Source organism: Triturus cristatus, chromosome 8 (genome assembly GCF_964204655.1).
Source record: "Triturus cristatus chromosome 8, aTriCri1.1, whole genome shotgun sequence".
Lineage (NCBI taxonomy): Eukaryota > Metazoa > Chordata > Amphibia > Caudata > Salamandridae > Triturus > Triturus cristatus.
Genome location: NC_140591.1, coordinates 49,910,153 through 49,928,375, shown reverse-complemented (window position 1 = coordinate 49,928,375; position 18,223 = coordinate 49,910,153). Strand labels below are relative to the sequence as shown.

The 18,223-nt window shown below is 45.6% G+C and overlaps 1 protein-coding gene across 2 annotated transcripts in view; it reads left to right on the top strand.

The window, feature by feature from the left end:
* LOC146800037 (uncharacterized) overlaps positions 1 to 7,476 on the top strand; it is a 55,761-nt gene extending 48,285 nt beyond the window's left edge. Inside the window, exons 8-9 of one of the 2 annotated variants that reach the window (XM_085620942.1) lie at positions 493 to 600; positions 5,882 to 7,476. In XM_085620942.1, coding sequence (XP_085477068.1) covers positions 493 to 600; positions 5,882 to 7,026 — 1,253 coding nt within the window. In that variant the 3' untranslated portion in view covers positions 7,027 to 7,476. The remainder of the gene's footprint in view (positions 1 to 492; positions 601 to 5,881) is intronic. The other variant, XM_085620941.1, reaches the window with a different exon arrangement.
* The last annotated feature ends 10,747 nt before the right edge of the window (positions 7,477 to 18,223 follow it).

Sequence of the window (18,223 nt, the reverse complement as noted above, 5' to 3'; positions counted from 1 at the left end):
TGGTCCTCATAATGTTGATAAATCCAGACAGACACTGTATCTGGAAGGACCCACAAGGGTATCAAAAAACTAAAAGCACATTTATATTTGCCTTGACCTGCTTCAGGACCTACCCCAGTACCAAGGTGAGTGGAGTTGGAATAGTAAATGCACAGTCCATGAAGTTGAATGACCGGGAAACATAAATACAGTTTCGACTTGGGCCAGGTGGGGTGGCGTGGTGTGGTGTGTTTGTGTGCGTGTCCTGTGTGCCTGGCCTGTGTGTCTCTGGCCTGTGTGTCCCTGGCCTGTGTGTCCCTGGCCTGTGTGTCCCTCGCCTGTGTGTCCCTTGCTGATAGCTGTCCCAACCTCCTCCCCCACGGGGCCGCTGTGCTGCTCACTCCCCTCTACTCTCTTGCACAACTCACTGTAGCAAAGGTTGTTGTATGTTTGGATCAACACACTCTCCTGTGAGTGACGGTCAGACTCTCTTTGGTGTTTTCCTTCTTACAGAAGAAGAGTTCACCATAGTGATGATAACAGACATCAAAGAAGAGGAAGAGGCGTTTCCCATCGCTGATCAGAGCTCTGCAGAAGTTAAAAGAGCCAAGTCCCAGGCAGGTAAGTCACCTTTCCACAGGAACAATCACAGATATCAAAGGGACCAAAGGCACAGGGCCCTGACCTTCAATGAAGCTGGCATGGTGACCTGTTCCAAGCTGGAAGAGTAGCATTGTACATGTAATAACAGATCACACAGAAGGGAACAAAGCCTTTGACAAAGTTGACCACAGCAGATCCTTTTACTTAAAAGAGCAGAGATACAGACGGCTACAAATATTAACGGATAAGGCTACTGAGGAAAGGTTGTCGCGCGGGCTCCCAAACATAGATCCTGTGAACGAAGGTGCAATGGTGCAATCCAGCAGTGGGTAGAGAGGCACTCACAGTAAGGAATAAAGACTAGATGGGAGTCTGACGTCCGTTCCGAAGAATAACTCGCTACATTACTAAGCCTACCATCTTTCAGACAATGCTATGATTTGTGAGAAAAAAACATTGACAGTATAAAAACATTGACAGTATAGAATCAAGGGGAGTGAACAACAGATAGTGAAGGACAGCAGAAAGAATAGATAAAGTATCAGTATAGTATTGAAAACATCTCTGATAAAGAATTTTATAAAGAATTAGAAAAGGTTGTCACATTTCCCACATCAGTGGTACGCGCCATTTCAATTGCTGCCTTAAAAAGTTACAAATCTTTTCTCAAACTAACATATTGTATGTTTGCTAGGCAAATGAATAAAAGCTGGTTTGACTGGGCACAGACCCTCCACATGTAATGTGCCCCTGCACTGTCATGCCAGGCTATTGGGCACTTCTCCTAGTCCATAATGTGCCACTAACAGCTCGGTTCGAGGCATCTTACATGAGCTTTTGTGACTCGACGCATATGAGTCTACGCTTCTGCGACAGCGCAAGTGTTCCTGGCACCAAGCTGTACTAGACTGCAGCGTGTGGGTTAAGCCATCATGTCCCCAAAAGAGGAGAGTCTTGGGAGCAGCTGCCCTGATCAGTATTGTAAAGTGCTAGCGTATGCCCTGGGGAGTTAGTCGTGTGCCTTGATCCAGGTGTAACAGATCCCTAAGGATGCAATTCTGTGCAGCTACTAACGGATGCCACTTAGAGAAGCCACACCGTTCTGCACCATACATATATTAGCAAGGATTGGGAGTCATTGACCTTCACTAGGGGGAGATTGACTGCATCCTAAATCAATAGGTGGATATAAGTATCTGTGTCATAATCGCTTATTAAGTGTTAATTCTGGGTCTGCACCAATTCTTAACAAAAAATCTAACCCTTGGTGCATAGTAATACCCAGCTCAATTTATCCTCGATCGCTTATCTAAGTATTCAAATGTTTCTCGCCTTTCCTCGAAAGGCCGCTGCATTATTAGCAGTTGTTCTGATTTCCTTGTGGCAATGAGATGTTCCATTACTTCATATGTATTGGATTCATAAATCGTATTTCTCTTTTTTCAATAATATTGTCTCATGTTTCTCTTGCTAAATGCTTTTTACTTAGTTTTAACATCGTTAGACCTGATTTACAATGATTTTTGACAGGGACATCCTCTCCTATATCTCGGACACAATGCGTATCAACTACCGGTCCTTGAGAACTGCCGCTGACTCATTAGAGCACAATAGGCAAGAAACGTGTTGAATGCCACAATGGACCTAGGGTAAAGAAAAAGAAAAAATTACCTCCTCTCCGCGTCTCTCCTCCGTGTCTCTCCGGGCCGGAACAGGAAGCACACAGGCTCTTCTAAGCCAATCACAATGCTGCAATACAGCGTTGTGATTGGACTGAGCGCCGTGTTTTTGGCACTCAGATGGGGACTGGGAGCCTGGGCATGTTCTCCGCCCAGGCTGTAATGCAGCCTGAGTGGAGAACATGCAAAGTGCGCATGACTGTTTGGCCGGCCCGAGACGGCTGGCCTAACTTTCATGCGCATTTACAGAGTGCACACCACTCCTCCCCCCTATCTGTGAGCAGACGCCCCCGCAAAGCTGCTGCAGCAGAAAAACATAAATTGATAATAACAATGAGTTATTATAATTTTATTTTTCCTTTATTTGCACTGCTACAAAAGAATGGGGCGATGCTCCTCTGCCTTAGCGGAGGATCCGCCTCTAGCTTGATCATTCAGTTTCCCCTCTATCCCCTCTTGTGTTTGTGGGTAGATACCATCACCCCCTAATTTAATTCCTCCTGGAAGTCTTCATGGTGGAGTTTCTTGAAAAAGCACTGCAACTAATCCCACAAGGATCTGTTGTATCTGTCTAGCAAGGTAGTAGCAATGGCCACTGTCAGTACAGTTGCTGAGGGCGCAAAAACCTTTCACTTCACTGCTTTTAATTCCTTACTGTCCTTTTCTGAGGCACAGTGCAAATAGCACCGGTAGTGTGGTACTGTCTTAACCTGCAGCATGAAGGAGTCTGATGGTAGATCAGTCTGAAGAGAAAGTGGATATTTCTTTAGTTGTTTGTACTTTTTTCACAGTCTAGCTGGAGCAGACTTGGTTGATACAGGAGTTCCATCACTGGCTCTATTAGACCTGGAACAAGAGGGAGTAGAGGTCTTGAAGCAGACCAATGATGATGTAAGGTCTCAAAGATGACTGAAGTAGATACCTGTGATGTAGGTACCAGTATGTTGAACAAGGCAGCCCCTGTTAGAAGATCACCAATGTGAGGAATGACTTCTGGACTGCCTCGAATGCCTGGAATGGTACCTTGAATGTGAAGATCGATGTCCTCAGAATAGAATGACCTTTGACTTTGTGGCCTTGATCTTACTGGAGTAGCTCTCTGGAGATGCATGAGCTGGAGCTGTGGAGGAGGTGGCTCTGGTAAGATGGGTAACACAGATGATGCTGGAACTGGAGAGATGGCGCCAGACATGATAGGTGGCTATGAGGCTGTTCTCTCTCTCTCTCTCTCACACACACTCTCTCTCTCACTCTCACTCTCTCTCTCTTTCTTTCTCTCTCTTTCTCTCTCTCTCTTTCTCTTTCTCTCTCTCCTTTTTCTCTCTCTCTTTTTCTCTCTCTCTCTCTCTCTTTTTCTGTCTCTCTTTTTCTCTCTCTCTCTCTCTCTCTCTCTCTCATAAAGTGTTACCATTGAATGGGTTGAAAGATAGGATCTCAAATATTCAGAATCCGAAATCTCAGACACTCTCCTCCTCTTCAACTTGTCCATTCAGTCTGCTTACAAAAGAAAGTATTTGCTAGATGCCATGTCTTTTGACATGAAGTAGCTCTTTAACATCAACCCATGTTTCAATGTTGATCTATTCCTCAATGTTGAGATGGTCTTGGTCTTTGACATCAAACAGTGTCTCAACAGTGAGAATACTGTCTAAGGGGAATAAGTATACCGGTCCTGAAAAAAAAGTCAAAGATTTCAAAATTGACTGGGAGCGTTTAGTACAATCTCCACAGAAGACTGGTCAGTGATAGAATGATCCTTTTCTCTACGCTCCTCAGATTTTCCGGATACTGATGGAAGCACTTACTTAAAGAAGCAGTTTCAGTTTTCCAAACTTTAAGCTGCAACCAATTTAGATAAGTCTTGCTTTTCTATAATTTTTCTTGTCACTTTTCTTAATGTAGTCAGTTAAAAAAAAATTAATTGGCTTCTTTATGAAGAAAATGAAAGAAAGATGGCCAATAAAGCCTGAAATAGGCTTTCATTTTTTAAATTAGTTGTTTTAATTATAAACGTTTTAATTCATATTTCATAAACAGAGCTCCGGGATCCTGTGCATGGGCAGGAGATCCGCTGAAGGGGTATCACTATTTTTCAGACGATGGATACATTTGGACAGCAACCTCCAAGGTTGGCAACCTGGGCGGGTTCATGCCTACTCCACAAACGTCGTTGACTCTTTACACTTCCATCATTCTAGATCAATATCACCATTTCTCATCTCCTTTTCCCCTAATTGTCTGAAGTTGTGACATCCCCAAAAATGGTTCATAACGCTAATGGCACTTCTCTGAACCCAGCACTTTTCATTTTCAGACCTAGGCTGTCTACGTCCACATTACATTTAGGGTGAATTGTCTCCGTACCAAGGTGCACCTTCAAATGAGTGTGCTGGGTGCACACAGGGACTGTGCACCTTTTCATGGTTATTGTGCTGCTCTCAGTGCAGTAGTGAACTCATACCTGCCATGGGAGCAGCACATTAGTAAAAGGCGGACCAGCTGTTTGAAGCCGCCTCTTTGACTTTCAGTGTGCAGGCAGCAATGCAGTCTGCATCTGAAAGGCAGACGGAGATCTCCCTGAACTGACCTGCACAAATTCAGAGGGGTGCAGACTCAATGAGTCTCCGGACAACTCCTTTAACTCTGTGTATCTAATCCGGCACAGGTGCAGAGACAAAGTGTTTTCTCATTTGCATGGGGCCACATCCCCATGCAAATGAGGGAACGCCCCCTTAAAATCACACTTCCGCACATGTAGTACTGGCATGTTCTGCACTAAAGAATGGGCCGTGCATGAAACTGTGATTGCTTCTTTAATAGTAATCTACCTCGTGGGGCGCAGAAAGAAGGCACATGACATAAACAATGATGGCCTACCCATATTGGTTTGTAATATGTCAGAAATGAGGATCCACTCATCTTTGAGGGCCCGAAATAGAAATATATTACCAGAACATAAGGGATGCCCATTTGTCCATAAGTGCTTAATGCAGTTTTAATACCTGCAGAACTGGATAAAATGTCACTGCTTCACATGTGCTGCTAAAACATGAAATATGGGTCTTGTTGAGCTCTCTTTTACACTTTCCTCCCTCACAGGATAAATTAATAAATATCATATATGTTGTTATTTTGGTGCTGCTCAAGTTGAGCTGACAGGAAGGCTGGACCAGTGTATTTAGACAACATTGTGCATAAACCCATCTTTTAGCTGGCAGAGCTCAGTCAGTGTATGGGCAGTATGAGGCCTCCTCCGAACCCTTGTCTGGACAGAAGCCTTAGCAGTAATTTATATGCAGCAAAGGGCTAGATCTGGAATATGGCTTTGATTGGTTAGTTTAGGATTTGGAGATTATTCAAGTAGACGGAATTCTCCTGGATGATGCAGAACGCATATCTCTAATTAAGTGGAAATACTGCAAGACTTCTTTACATTTACGCCTGTCATCCACTGCCCAATACCTGTGTAGCATAGATCCATATAATATTACCTAATCACTACACTGAATGGCTCTTTTATGTTGATGAATTTCTGGGTACACCATTATAGCATTGTATTTTTAATATATGCATAAACTATTTACCTTACAAGATAATTTACTTTTGTTTTCATTCCTCAGCCCATCGGTCAAAGACCGGAAGTGTAAAACAGCACGGAATCCACAAGAGTGACAGATTCTTTGCCTGTACAGAATGTGAGAAAAAATTTAACACAAAGGCACTCCTTGTGATGCATCAAAAAATCCACCCAGCACTGAGATCTTTCCCCTGCACCATGTGTGAAAAGCGCTTCACTCAAAAGCAAAGTCTTCAAGTACACCAACGAACACACACGGGAGAGAAGCCTTTTCAGTGCACTGTGTGTGAGAAGAGATTCACTCAAAAGCAAAATCTTATAGACCATCAAAGAACACACACAGGTGAGAAGCCATATCGGTGCACTGAATGTGAGAAAACCTTCACTAAAAAGTCAAATCTTCGAGCACATCAAAAAACCCATCCAGAGCTGAAATCTTTTGCCTGCACAGAGTGTGAAAAGACCTTCATTGAAATGTCAAAATACTTAAAGCATCAAAGGTTACACACCGGAGAGAGGCCCTTTCAGTGCACTGAATGTAAGAAAACCTTTGCTCAAAGACAGAATCTCCTCGTACATGAAAGAACCCACACTGGAGAGAGACCTTATAGCTGCACTGAATGTTCTAAGAGCTTCACTCAAATGTCACATCTTCTAGACCATCAAAGGACACACACAGGAGAGAGGCCCTTTCAGTGCACAAAGTGTAAGAAAACCTACAGTAAAAAGTCACACCTTCTAAACCACCAAAGAACACACACAGGAGAGCGGCCTCATCACTGCACAGAATGTGGGAAAAACTTCACTCAGAGGCAAAATCTTGTAACGCATCTAAGAACACACACAGGAGTGAAACCATTTCATTGCAATGAGTGCAAGAAAAGCTTTAGTCATAAGAGAGATCTTCACAGTCACCAAATCATACACACAGGAGTGGCACCCTATCACTGCACTGAGTGTAAAAAGATCTTTACTCAGAAGGCACGTTTTTTACAGCACCAAAGAACACACACAGGAGTGAGACCGTTTCATTGCAATGAGTGTAAGAAACGATTCAATCGCAAGTCAAACCTTGTGCGGCATCTGATAACCCACACTGATATGAGACCCTTTCCCTGCACTGAATGTGAGAAGAAATTTAGTCGCAAATCACATCTTTTACTTCACCTACAAATCCACAAGGGGTGAGGCCCCTTTCCACACATTAATAAAAGAGCTTTACCTTGAAGTCTGATGTACAACATCACCAAATACTGCAAGACATATTTGCTAAGCGTAAGGAAAGCATCACTGTGAAACTATGATTTTAACAGCACCTGCTGTCCATGAATGATGTGCTCTCCCTTCACCAGGCTTGAAATAAGACATTGAAACTTAAGTAGAATTCATACGTCTAGTAACGGAAAAATCTGGCAATGAAGAACAACATTGATATTAGCAACAAGAGAGCTCCTCCGTAAAACAGAACCAGATACTTTTCTGTAAATCCTGCACACCCATACTTCCTATCTAGAAATTCTACTCGGTCATAGAAGCTAAGCTAAAACATAGGTGCACAGGTTTTAAAAACATCTTAAAAAATGAATCTGTCCTAAGGTTAATAGGCGATAATGCTTTTGTAAACCATTACAATCCCAATCCAGAGGAAAGGCCTGATTTAGAAATTAGTGGTGACAGGATTTGTCCACATCTGCATCCTCCATTGAGATTGTGGGGATGGTGGACTTCCTGTAGGTGGAATCGCTGCCTGCTACATGTTCAGGGTCATTATTGCATACTGTTGATGTCACCGAGCATTTTATCAGCACCACCTCTGCAGAAAAAATGCCAAGTCAAACATATCAGTCATGCAGAGAGCCTGATATGTTGGAAATAACATGTTCGAGGCATGTGAGCTGTTGATCACATGCTTATGCATAGATCGCCATCTAGTGTTAGGTCTGGATCTTAACACTTTGTTTTTCTTCGAAGAAGTCTTCCTAGTCACAAGGTATGCGACTCCTCCTTTCGGTGATAGTGCGCATGGTCCTCGACTCCATCTTCAGATTGTTTTTTTCTGCCATCGGGTTCGAATGTGACTTGCTGTACTCCGGTTCGACACCGGTCCTTCGGTTTCTCTCGGTGCGTACAACACTCAACTTTGACGGTATTTTTTTCAATCGTGTTATCCATTCTTCGCGGATCGTGTTCTTACAAAAAACTTTTCAATCAGAGAGCTCGTGGTAGGCCGTTGGGCCTAGCTCCTGGTTCGACTCACAGTCGATGGAACGAACTCCTTTTAAATTCTGTCCTCGGTGCCACGCAAAATATCCGCGCACTGATTCACACGAGGTATGCAACCTGTGTCTGTCACCTGAACACAGTGAACAGGACTACAGCGCGTGCCGAGCTTTCCGCTCCAAAATGACTCTTCGGGACCGTCTGACCCACCGACGCGACATGCAGAGCCAACTCACAGGCTCCATTCTGGAACTCTTTGGACCTGAATCGGATGAAGAGACCGACAACCCTATTGGAGCCGAGGAGGAGCAAGAACAGATCTCCCTCTCCGACGATGGCTCCGACTAGGATGACGATATCCCGCATGGACAATGTACTGTAAGTGCAGGCCCTACTCTGCCCAAACTCAACCAAAAAAAAAGTCTCTGGCTGACCCGTGCCCTCAGGCCCCGGTCAGTGCCAAGACCACGCTTCCTACGCCCCACGTCCTGGCTCGGCACCGAAGCCTACCAAAAAGCCTTCTGGCTCCGAAAAGCCCCATTCCAAATCAGGCACCGAGCAAAAGCCTTCGGGATTGAAGACCAAGTCCGGCTCCGATCATCACCACTCGGCACCGAAAAACACCTCGGATCCAAAAACACCAGCCCTAAAACCATCGGCACCAAAAATGTAGGCGCCGAAACAGACTGATAAACCAAAGTCACCTAAGAAGCATAGTTTTGGTGATCCGCTCGAGAAACCGGACCCAAAACAGAAAATTTTGGTCATACATCCAAAAACCGGCCACATTTCTACCGAAGTGACTTTAAAAAGAGGGGTTACTACCACATTCCATTAAAGAAGAGAACTGTTGGAACAAACCCTTCCCCTCCTCTTCCTTCACCACCTTTACCTCAGTCTCTGCCTGTGCCAACTTCACCTGAGCACTCACCACCATATATACCTGACTATCAGGGTGATAGGGATGGGGATGATTATAATCAGCCTGTACCTACAGATGAGTGGGATGACTATAACACTGACTCGCCCACAGACAATATCCCTGACCTATATCCTACCTGACCCTCTTCGCCAGACGACAGCGTAGGATATATTTAATTGCTAGGCAGGGCTGCCAATTACCATGGGGTCCAGCTACATAAAGAATCCCTTGAAGAGGATTTCCTCTTTGAAACATTAAACAGCATACTCAAATCCACACATATGTTGCCCATGCTTAAAGGAATGACCAGACATGTAGACAACACATTTAAGGATACTGTCAGGGCACGTATACTTACCCCTAGGGTGGACAAAAAATACAAGCCTGCACCATCTGATCCAGTCTACATAAGAGGACAATTACCCTTAGACTCATTAGTTGTTTCTAATGAACGCAAAAGGGCAAACTCCTAGATTACTGGAGACGCACCACCCCCAGAAAAAGAGTCAAAGCTCCTTGATGCTTCAGGGAAAAGAATAGCTTCCCAGGCAGCTAACTTCTGGCGCATATCTAACACACAAGCGCTGCTAGCCAGATATGACCGTGCGCATTGGGATGAAATGAAACAACTTATCCAATTTTTACCCCAAGAATATAAATCTGAAGCGCAAGACCTAGTATGTGAGAGACAACTAATTTCCAACAATTAAATTAGGTGCTCCATAGATGCGGCTGATACAGAGCGGTGAACACTAGTGTCCTTTGAAGAAGGCACGCCTGGCTACGCATTTCAGGGTTCAAACCGTTGGTTCAGACCTCAATATTGAACACACCATTCAATAAAGAACACCTGTTTGGGCGGGTGGTAGATTCTTCACTTGAGAAGATGAAGAAAGATACCGAAGTGGCTAAATCAATTGGATCCCTTCAGTCTCCACAAGGCCGTGATTCCTTTTGGCGCCCCTTTTATCGAGCAGGGTCCATAACCACTTCCTCGGACACTGCATCCACCTATAAGGGCAATAACCAGCCCTCATGTTCCAAAACGTACGCCAGAGGTGGTTATAGAGGATACAACGGCAAGGGCAGAGGTAGAGGTTCCAACACACGTACCTCCCCCTCCCATACAAAACAGTGATTTGCCCATAGTTCCCCCCGAACACTTAACATCTGTGGGGGGAAGACTGTCACAATTTCTACCAAAGTGGCAGTCAATAAAAACAGACAAGTCGGTTCTCCAAATTATCCATTCTGTTTACTGGCTGGAGTTCATCAACACTCCTCCAAACATTCCTCCAAAGTCGCACAAACTTTCATCGGATCACCTACACCTTCTCAAACAAGAGGCACAGTCCCAGCTTCTAAAACAAGCTATAGAGCCCATACCACCACAACATCAAAGGTCGGGAGTCTACTCCTTTTACTTCCTAATTCCCAAATAGTTTGGTTCTCTCAGACCAATATTAGATCTCAGAGAACTAAATCTTTACATACCACTTCCACATGGTAACACTTCAACCGGTTCTACCCCTTTTGCAAAAGGGCGACTTTCTTTCTAATCTAGACTTAAAAGACGCCTACTATCACATTCTAATCCATCCGGCTCACCGCAAATTTCTCAGGTTTGTGGTAGCAGGTCAACATTACTAATTCAAGGTACTCCCATTCAGAGTCACCACTGCCCCCAGAGTCTTCACAAAGTGTCTGGAGGTCGTAGCTGCGCATCTAAGAAGACAAAGCATACATGTCTTCCCCTATCTGGACGACTGGCTCATCAAAGCCAGCACGTACCAACAATGCCGCAACCATACTTCCGTAACCATTCAGTTACTTCACAAGCTAGGGTTTATAATCAATGTGTTAAAATTACATCTTCAGCCAAACAAAATTTAGAACTACCTAGGAGCCACTCTGGATACTCAAAGGGCTCTAGCATTTCCTAACGCACCCAAAATTGGAAACATTCAGGCGCTAATTCTCTACTTTCAAGCCACTCAATCACTTCCAGCTCGAGTGTTTATGCAACTGTTGGGAATGATGGCATCTTGCATCATGATCGTTCTCCATGCCAGGCTGCACATGTGTTCACTTCAAGAATGCTTAGCCAATCAGTGGAACCAGTCACACGGTCTATTAACCGATCTAGTGTTGGTATGGGGCCATACTCATCGCTCTCTGCAGTGGTGGAACACCCAAAATCTGTCAAAAGGACGGCTGTTCATAGACCCAGTTCGACAGACAGTTTTAACAGCGGATGCATCCCTAACTGGATGGGGAGCTCATCTTCAACAACACACAGTGCAAGGCCTGTGGAGCCAACAACAAAAGTTGCTCCACATCAGTCATTTAGAGCTGATGGCGATCTTTCTAGCTGTCAAAGCCTTTCAAGATCACCTCTCTGGGAAAGCTGTCTTGGTTCGATGACCGCTATGTATTACATACAGAAACAGGGGGGGGGACACACTCTCTCCAACTATCTCACTTAGCCCAAGACATCTGGAGGTGGGCTATTCACCACAATATCTATCTCCTAGCGGAACACCTCCCAGGAGTCAACAACCAGATTGCGGACCTCCTCATCAGACAGAGGTATCAAATACACGAATGGGAACTTCACCCTCAAGCTCTCCACCCATACTTCCAAGCTTGGGGAGTCCCTCACATAGATCTGTTTGCAACACCCCAGAACGCAAAATGCCCAAGCTTCGCCTCCAGGTATCCACACCCGTTGTCCAAAGGCAATGCTCTATGGGTGAACTGGTCAGGGATATTTGCTTACGCTTTTCCGCCTCTCCCACTCATTCCATCAGTGGTTCACAAACTCAGACAAACATCCCTCACACTAATACTGGTAGCTCCAACATGGACATGTCAACCCTGGTTCACAACCCTGTTGGAACTCTCTCTGGTACCGCATCAAAATTACATTTAACTCTCAGTCTCCTCACACGGAGAAATCAAACACCCAGATCCCAAACAACTGAACCTTGCGACCTGGCTCCTGAAGTCATAGAGTTTGGTCATCTGAACCTTCCACCAGACTGTATGAACATTATTAAGGGGACCTGAAGGCCTACCACAAGAGCCTGCTAGGCATCCAAATGGAAGCGATTTGTTATCTACTGCAATAACATCAACCCTCTGGATGCTTCCATACAAACATTATCTGCTACCTCTTACATCTACAGCTGTCGTCATTGGCCTATACAGCCATCAGACTGCATCTCGCTGCAATTGCCGCCTGTCTTCAAAATAGGCAACATTTATCGCTCTTTAGAGTGCCTGTGATCAAAGCATTTATGGAAGGACTGAAAAGAGTTATACCACCAAGACTTCCACCTGCTCCAGTGTGCAATCTTAACATAGTCCTCACAGGGCTCATGGGCCCACCATTTGAACACATGCACAAATGTGACTTGCAGTTCCTTACTTAGAGAACAGCTTTCCTCATTGCAATCACTTAATTAAGGAGAGTGGGTGAACTTCAGGCACTAACCATAGAATAACCTTTTTTCAAGCTACACAAAGATAAAGTGGTTCTTCGTACCAACCCCAAATTCCTACCTAAGGTGGTATCTGCATTTCACATTAATCAGTCAGTTGAATTACTTGTTTTCTTCCCTCTACCTGACTCTGTTGCAGAAAGACCTCTACACACCTTAGATGTTAGAAGAGCACTGTTGTATTTCACTGAAAGAACAAAATCTTTACGCAACACCAAACAACTTTTTGTTGCTTTTGCGCCATCTCACAAGAGCAATCCTATATCCAAATCAGGTATTGCTAGGTGGATCGTTAAATGCATTCAGATTTGCTACGCAAAAGCCAAAAGGACTCTAACGGTACCTCCTAGAGCACATTCCACTCTTAAACTAGGAGCTATTATGGCTTTCTTAGGGAACATCCCATCACTGACATCTGCAAAGCTGCAACATGGTCCACACCACACACATTCACCAAACACTAATGCGTGGATGTGTTAGCCAGACAACAAGCTAATGTGGGCCAAGCAGTACTTAAAACATTATTTCAGACAACTCCATCAGTTACAGGATAGCCACCGCTTATGGGAGACTGCTGTATAGTCTAAGCATAAACATGTGATCTACAGCTCACATGCCTAGAACGGAAAATGCTACTTACACAGTATGCATCTGTTCTTGGCATGTAGAGCTGTAGAATCTTATACGCCCACCTGCCTCCCTGGGTACCTGTACCTGATGTAGTTCTCTTGTTACTATTCAGACATACATGTAGCCATCTCTATTCTTTACTACTACTCCATTCTCTTACCCTCTGCGGGAAAACAATCTGAAGATGGAGTCGATGACCATGCGCACTATCACTGAAAGGAGGAATCACCTACCTCGTGCCTAGGAAGACTTCTTCGAAGAAAAACAAAGTGCAAACATCCGGACCCAACACTAGATGGTGATCTATGCATTAGCATGAGATTCTACAGCTCTACATGCCAAGAACAGATGCATACTGTGTGAGTAGTATTTTCCTTTTTGTGCGTGCACTGGAAATCTAATCGAAATGTATAGTATGAATACTTGCTCATTAGGTGACAGCATTGCAACACAGGCATAATGGCATTGCTGCAAAGGATTTCTTCCTTTAGAGGCTACTTCTGTTGTGATTATGTGAGCCACTTCCATAGGAACAGATGACCACCTTCGTAGCAGCCGTTCAGTGTTGAGAAGCCTTTGTCCACCTGTGTGAAGAAGTTGGGACTAAAATGACAGTGACTGTAGGCTGCTCTGCCTGCTTATCATTAATGTTATAGAAAAATGAATTAACATTATTCCACATTCTGGGATCTCAAATTTCGAAAATTAATCACAATTCTGCACATTTTATCTGAATCATTACAATCAGAATGAAGGAATTAAAAATCAAATTCCAACAAAACTTCAAGATAGCAGAGATATTAAAAACTAGTGAGGAAAGTCTGTTGCTGAGACTAACGTTTGAGTAAATACCCTACTAGCATTTTGGAAACACAAGCTGAAGGACTACATGACATCTTGCAAGTGCGATGCATTTGTTATGGTGATACAGGGCTTCTGCTGCTCTCTTTCCAGACCAATCAGTCTCCTACTCGTTTCCTTGCACTGCCCGAGGAAGGGGCACACGCTCGAAAGCCTGCAGTCAATTTATTAGACTAATAAAAGTATCATAATTGCATGACTGCATGTTTTTCTTTCTTTTTTTTCAAATGATAGAACTGAAGTTTTCAGGTGGTAAACTCTGTAGTGAAGTGATGAGTAGCCTATGTAGGAAGCTGTCTCATTATATACTATACCAAAGTAAGGTATAGTGTGCACAGAGTCCAGTGGATCCCCAAAGGCTTACAGAGATAAAAGTTGATAATATCTTACTCTCTTTGTGGTAGTGTGGGCGAGCAGTAAGACTTTATCAGAGGGTAGTGTTAAGCATTTATTGTACACATTCAGGAAAGAAATGATATCACACGCTTAAAAACTAAACTCAGACCAATTTGCTTGTATAAGATTATTATTTAGTTATTTTATATCTAGAACCAAGCCAGGCCTGGTGCATGTAAGTGAAATAATACTTTGCAGGTATAATGCGGTTGAATACAATTGAAATCCAGTTGGATGCAAATGGTTTGTTTGCCCAGTTGGATGCAGTTAGTTTGTTCACAGGTAAGTCAAGTCAAAATTACTTTACAGTTTTGAGATTACTTTGTATGTTACTTTTCAGATTACTTTTTAAGTTACTTTTTCTGCTCAGTGTGATATGCCTAGATATAACAATGGGATATTTCCTAGAGAAAAGGTAAGTTATTCAGTTTTTGTACATTTGCAGTTTCTTAGGGTTTCATACAAACCAACTCCACACCGAGGATTTTTCACAGAAAAGCAGTCAATGCAGTCCTGTGGGAGAAACCAGTGTTATCTGTGTATCGCTAAGTACTTAGGTTTTGGAGTTGGTATTCTGGGGTTACAACCCGGGTTCCCCAGGGTCGAGGATGCACTAGGGCCGCCGGATGCAGATTGCTGAGGCCCAATGTTATCCAATGGGGATAGGGACTCTGGTTGTTTGCTGCTCACGAGCTGGCCACGAGGTGGTGGGAACAAAGCTCCTGGTTTTAGGCTCAGGGCAAAGGGGGATCCGATTTAGCACACAAGGTGCATCCTCAGCTGTACTGGGGCGGCCGGGTGCACGGTGCTGTTTTGGCATCTGGTGCCTTGTTGGTTTCAATGGGGATTTTCCTGTTGCAACAAACCCTGCAGGCTCGGGGACGATGATCTATTGGAGATGACCACTGGTTGGAAAGGTAAGTTGGGATGCTGGGACACCTTCGGTTGGGCTACCTAAGGCTGTAGGACGTCTGGTGTAGGGGTTCCTTTTGGCGTCTGGTTTCTCTTACTGGCTCTGGTCACGGTTGGGGGGATCCTCCAGAAAGGGATCGTGGTGTTGAGCCACTCGAACTCAGGCTTTGGGCCTCAGGTGCCGAGTGGTGCAGATTTGGCCAGAGCCAGAGTCTGTGGGTGAGCAAATCCAGTGCTCAAAGGAGACACAGTCTGGTTTGGAAAGGCAGGCCAGGTCCTCCGGGTTCTTGGGGGCTGCTGGCTGCAGGACACACCAGGATTTGCTGTAGCAAGTCGCGGTCAGGACAGGCAGGTAGGGCTGGGGCCAAGTCAGTTGGTGTCCTCCTCTTCTTCCTCATCAGGGCTCTTTGGTCCTTCTTCTTCTTGTATGAGGAGGCAAGGTTCAGGGTTGCCCCTTAATACTAAATTTAGGGGCGTTACAGGTAGGGACCAATGGGTCCCTTCCTTGGGGTGGGTACACCCCATATTATGCCACCCTCCAGTGGGAAGAGGGCATAGGCCTCACTCTGGTTGGCTGAGTCCCCCATTTTCCCACCGATTCTCCCGGCCAAAGTGGCGTTCAGAACCCGTGGGGGCCAGTTGTCGAAAAACATGTCTGGTGGTGACAGCTGGCAAGCAGCCACTCAGCCAGGACACTAGAGGTAGGTCGTTTTTCAGGGGGCATCTCCAAGATGCCCTCTGAGTTCATTTTTCATTAAATCCCACACTGACATCAGTGTGCGTTTACTGTGCTGAGACGTTTGATACGAAACATCCCAGTTTTCAGTAAGGCCAGTATGGTGCTGTGGAGTTCGTAATGACAAACTCCCAGACCATATACTCTTTATTTCATTACTGCACTTACAATGTCTAAGAATGGACTTAGACACTGTAGGGGTACAGGACTCATGCACCTGTACCCTCAACACTGCTATAGTGCACCCAGCCAGAGGGGTGGCTTACCCATCCCAGGGCAGTGGTTTGTAGGCATGGCACACAAGGCTGTGTGCCATGTCGACTCTTCACTTTGTTCTGCACCAAAACACGCAGCCTGCAATGGCAGTGTGTGTGTGTGTGTGTGTAAAGGTACAGGGCCTCTAAAGGTGGCACAATAAGTGCTGCAGCCCTTAGAGGTCTTCCCTGGTCACAGTGCCCTTGGTACCTCTGCTACCTTTTACAAGGGACTTGCATGTGGCCAGAGAGTTGCCAATTGAGTTTTGCAACAGTACAGTTTAGGGAAAGAACATAGTTTCTGGGCACCTGGGTGGCAGGAACTCAGGTCACACTCAGTCAAAGTACATCAACATTAGGCAAAACATGGGAGGCAACCATGCAAAAAGGGACACTTTCCTACAGCCTACTGACATCTGCAGACCCCAATGCCAAAACCCATGTGGCTCACTTCAGTCAATGAATTTCTAATGGATACGCCTTAATGCAGATTTCTCACGTTCAGAATTTACCAGGTGCCAGACTGAACCTGGAAAATTCTCCCATCAATGACTCCTGCTGCCTCGTCCTTGCAGCACCCCAGAAGCGATGAGCGGAGCCGCATATAGGTGCCACACAAGCACGTTGATATAAGTTCCTATCTTTCTATGCCCTTCAATGCGGATCGTGAGTGCTGCTTTTAGTGACTCCAAAAGCTTTCCAGGACAGTGGGTTAGGGAAGATGCCTCCCCGAAAATGACACGATTAAAGCTGTGCCCCAACTGCAGGAATCAGATGTCTTTTTAAACCTTCACAATGTATGCCTTTGGTGTTTGGGCTCTGGGCAAACCTTCAAGTTGTACTATAGGGTGCCGATTACGATCCGGTAGAAAAATTCCCCGTGCGACTCGTATCCGGTCTTTTTACCGTACGAATCGTACAAGTGCCGTACGAACTGGCAATCACGATTTGCATGGTAAAAAGTCCATACGAACCGCATTTGGAATCATTCCGCACACGTCCTCTGGTCGGAAAATGTGTCCGACACGTCCTCGGACGATTTACCGTACAAACGTGAAAAGTCAAGTCCGACCGAGGAATCACGATCCCACCCGTGCGTCCGAACTCACAACTGTATGGTAAAAACACCGTCCGCACCGAACTCCCATTGCAACCATGGAGATATGTGCCCGCATACGTGCCAAACACTCCCCCCAGCACCCATACGTTCGAGTCGTACTCCCCGTTAATGTACACCCCCCCCTGTATGTACACCCGTGTACGTGTCGAACCCCCACCCGTGTATGTACACCCCAGTACGTTCGAGTCCTACCCCCACCCCTGTACGTGTCGTACCACCGTCTATGTACACCCCAGTATGTTTGAGTCGTACCCCCACCCCTGTACGTGTCGTACCCCCTTGTACCTACACCCCAGTACGTTCGAGTCCTACCCCCACCCCTGTACGTGTCGTACCACCGTCTAAGTACACCCCAGTACGTTCGAGTCGTACCCCCACCCCTGTACGTGTCCGACCCCCATGTATGTACACCCCAGTACGTTCGAGTCGTACCCCCACCCCTGTACGTGTCCGACCCCCATGTATGTACACCCCAGTACGTACGAGTCGTACCCCCACCCCTGTACGTGTCCGACCCCCATGTATGTACACCCCAGTACGTTCGAGTCGTACCCCCACCCCTGTACGTGTCGTACCACCGTCTATGTACACCCCAGTACGTACGAGTCGTACCCCCACCCCTGTACGTGTCGTACCCCCGTGTACCCACACCCCTGTACGTTCGAGTCGTACCCCCACCCCTGTACGTGTCGTACCACGTGTACCCACACCCCTGTACGTTCGAGTCCTACCCCCACCCCTGTACGTGTCATACCCCCGTGTACCTACACCCCAGTACGTTCGAGTCCTACCCCCACCCCTGTACGTGTCGTACCCCCGTGTACCTACACC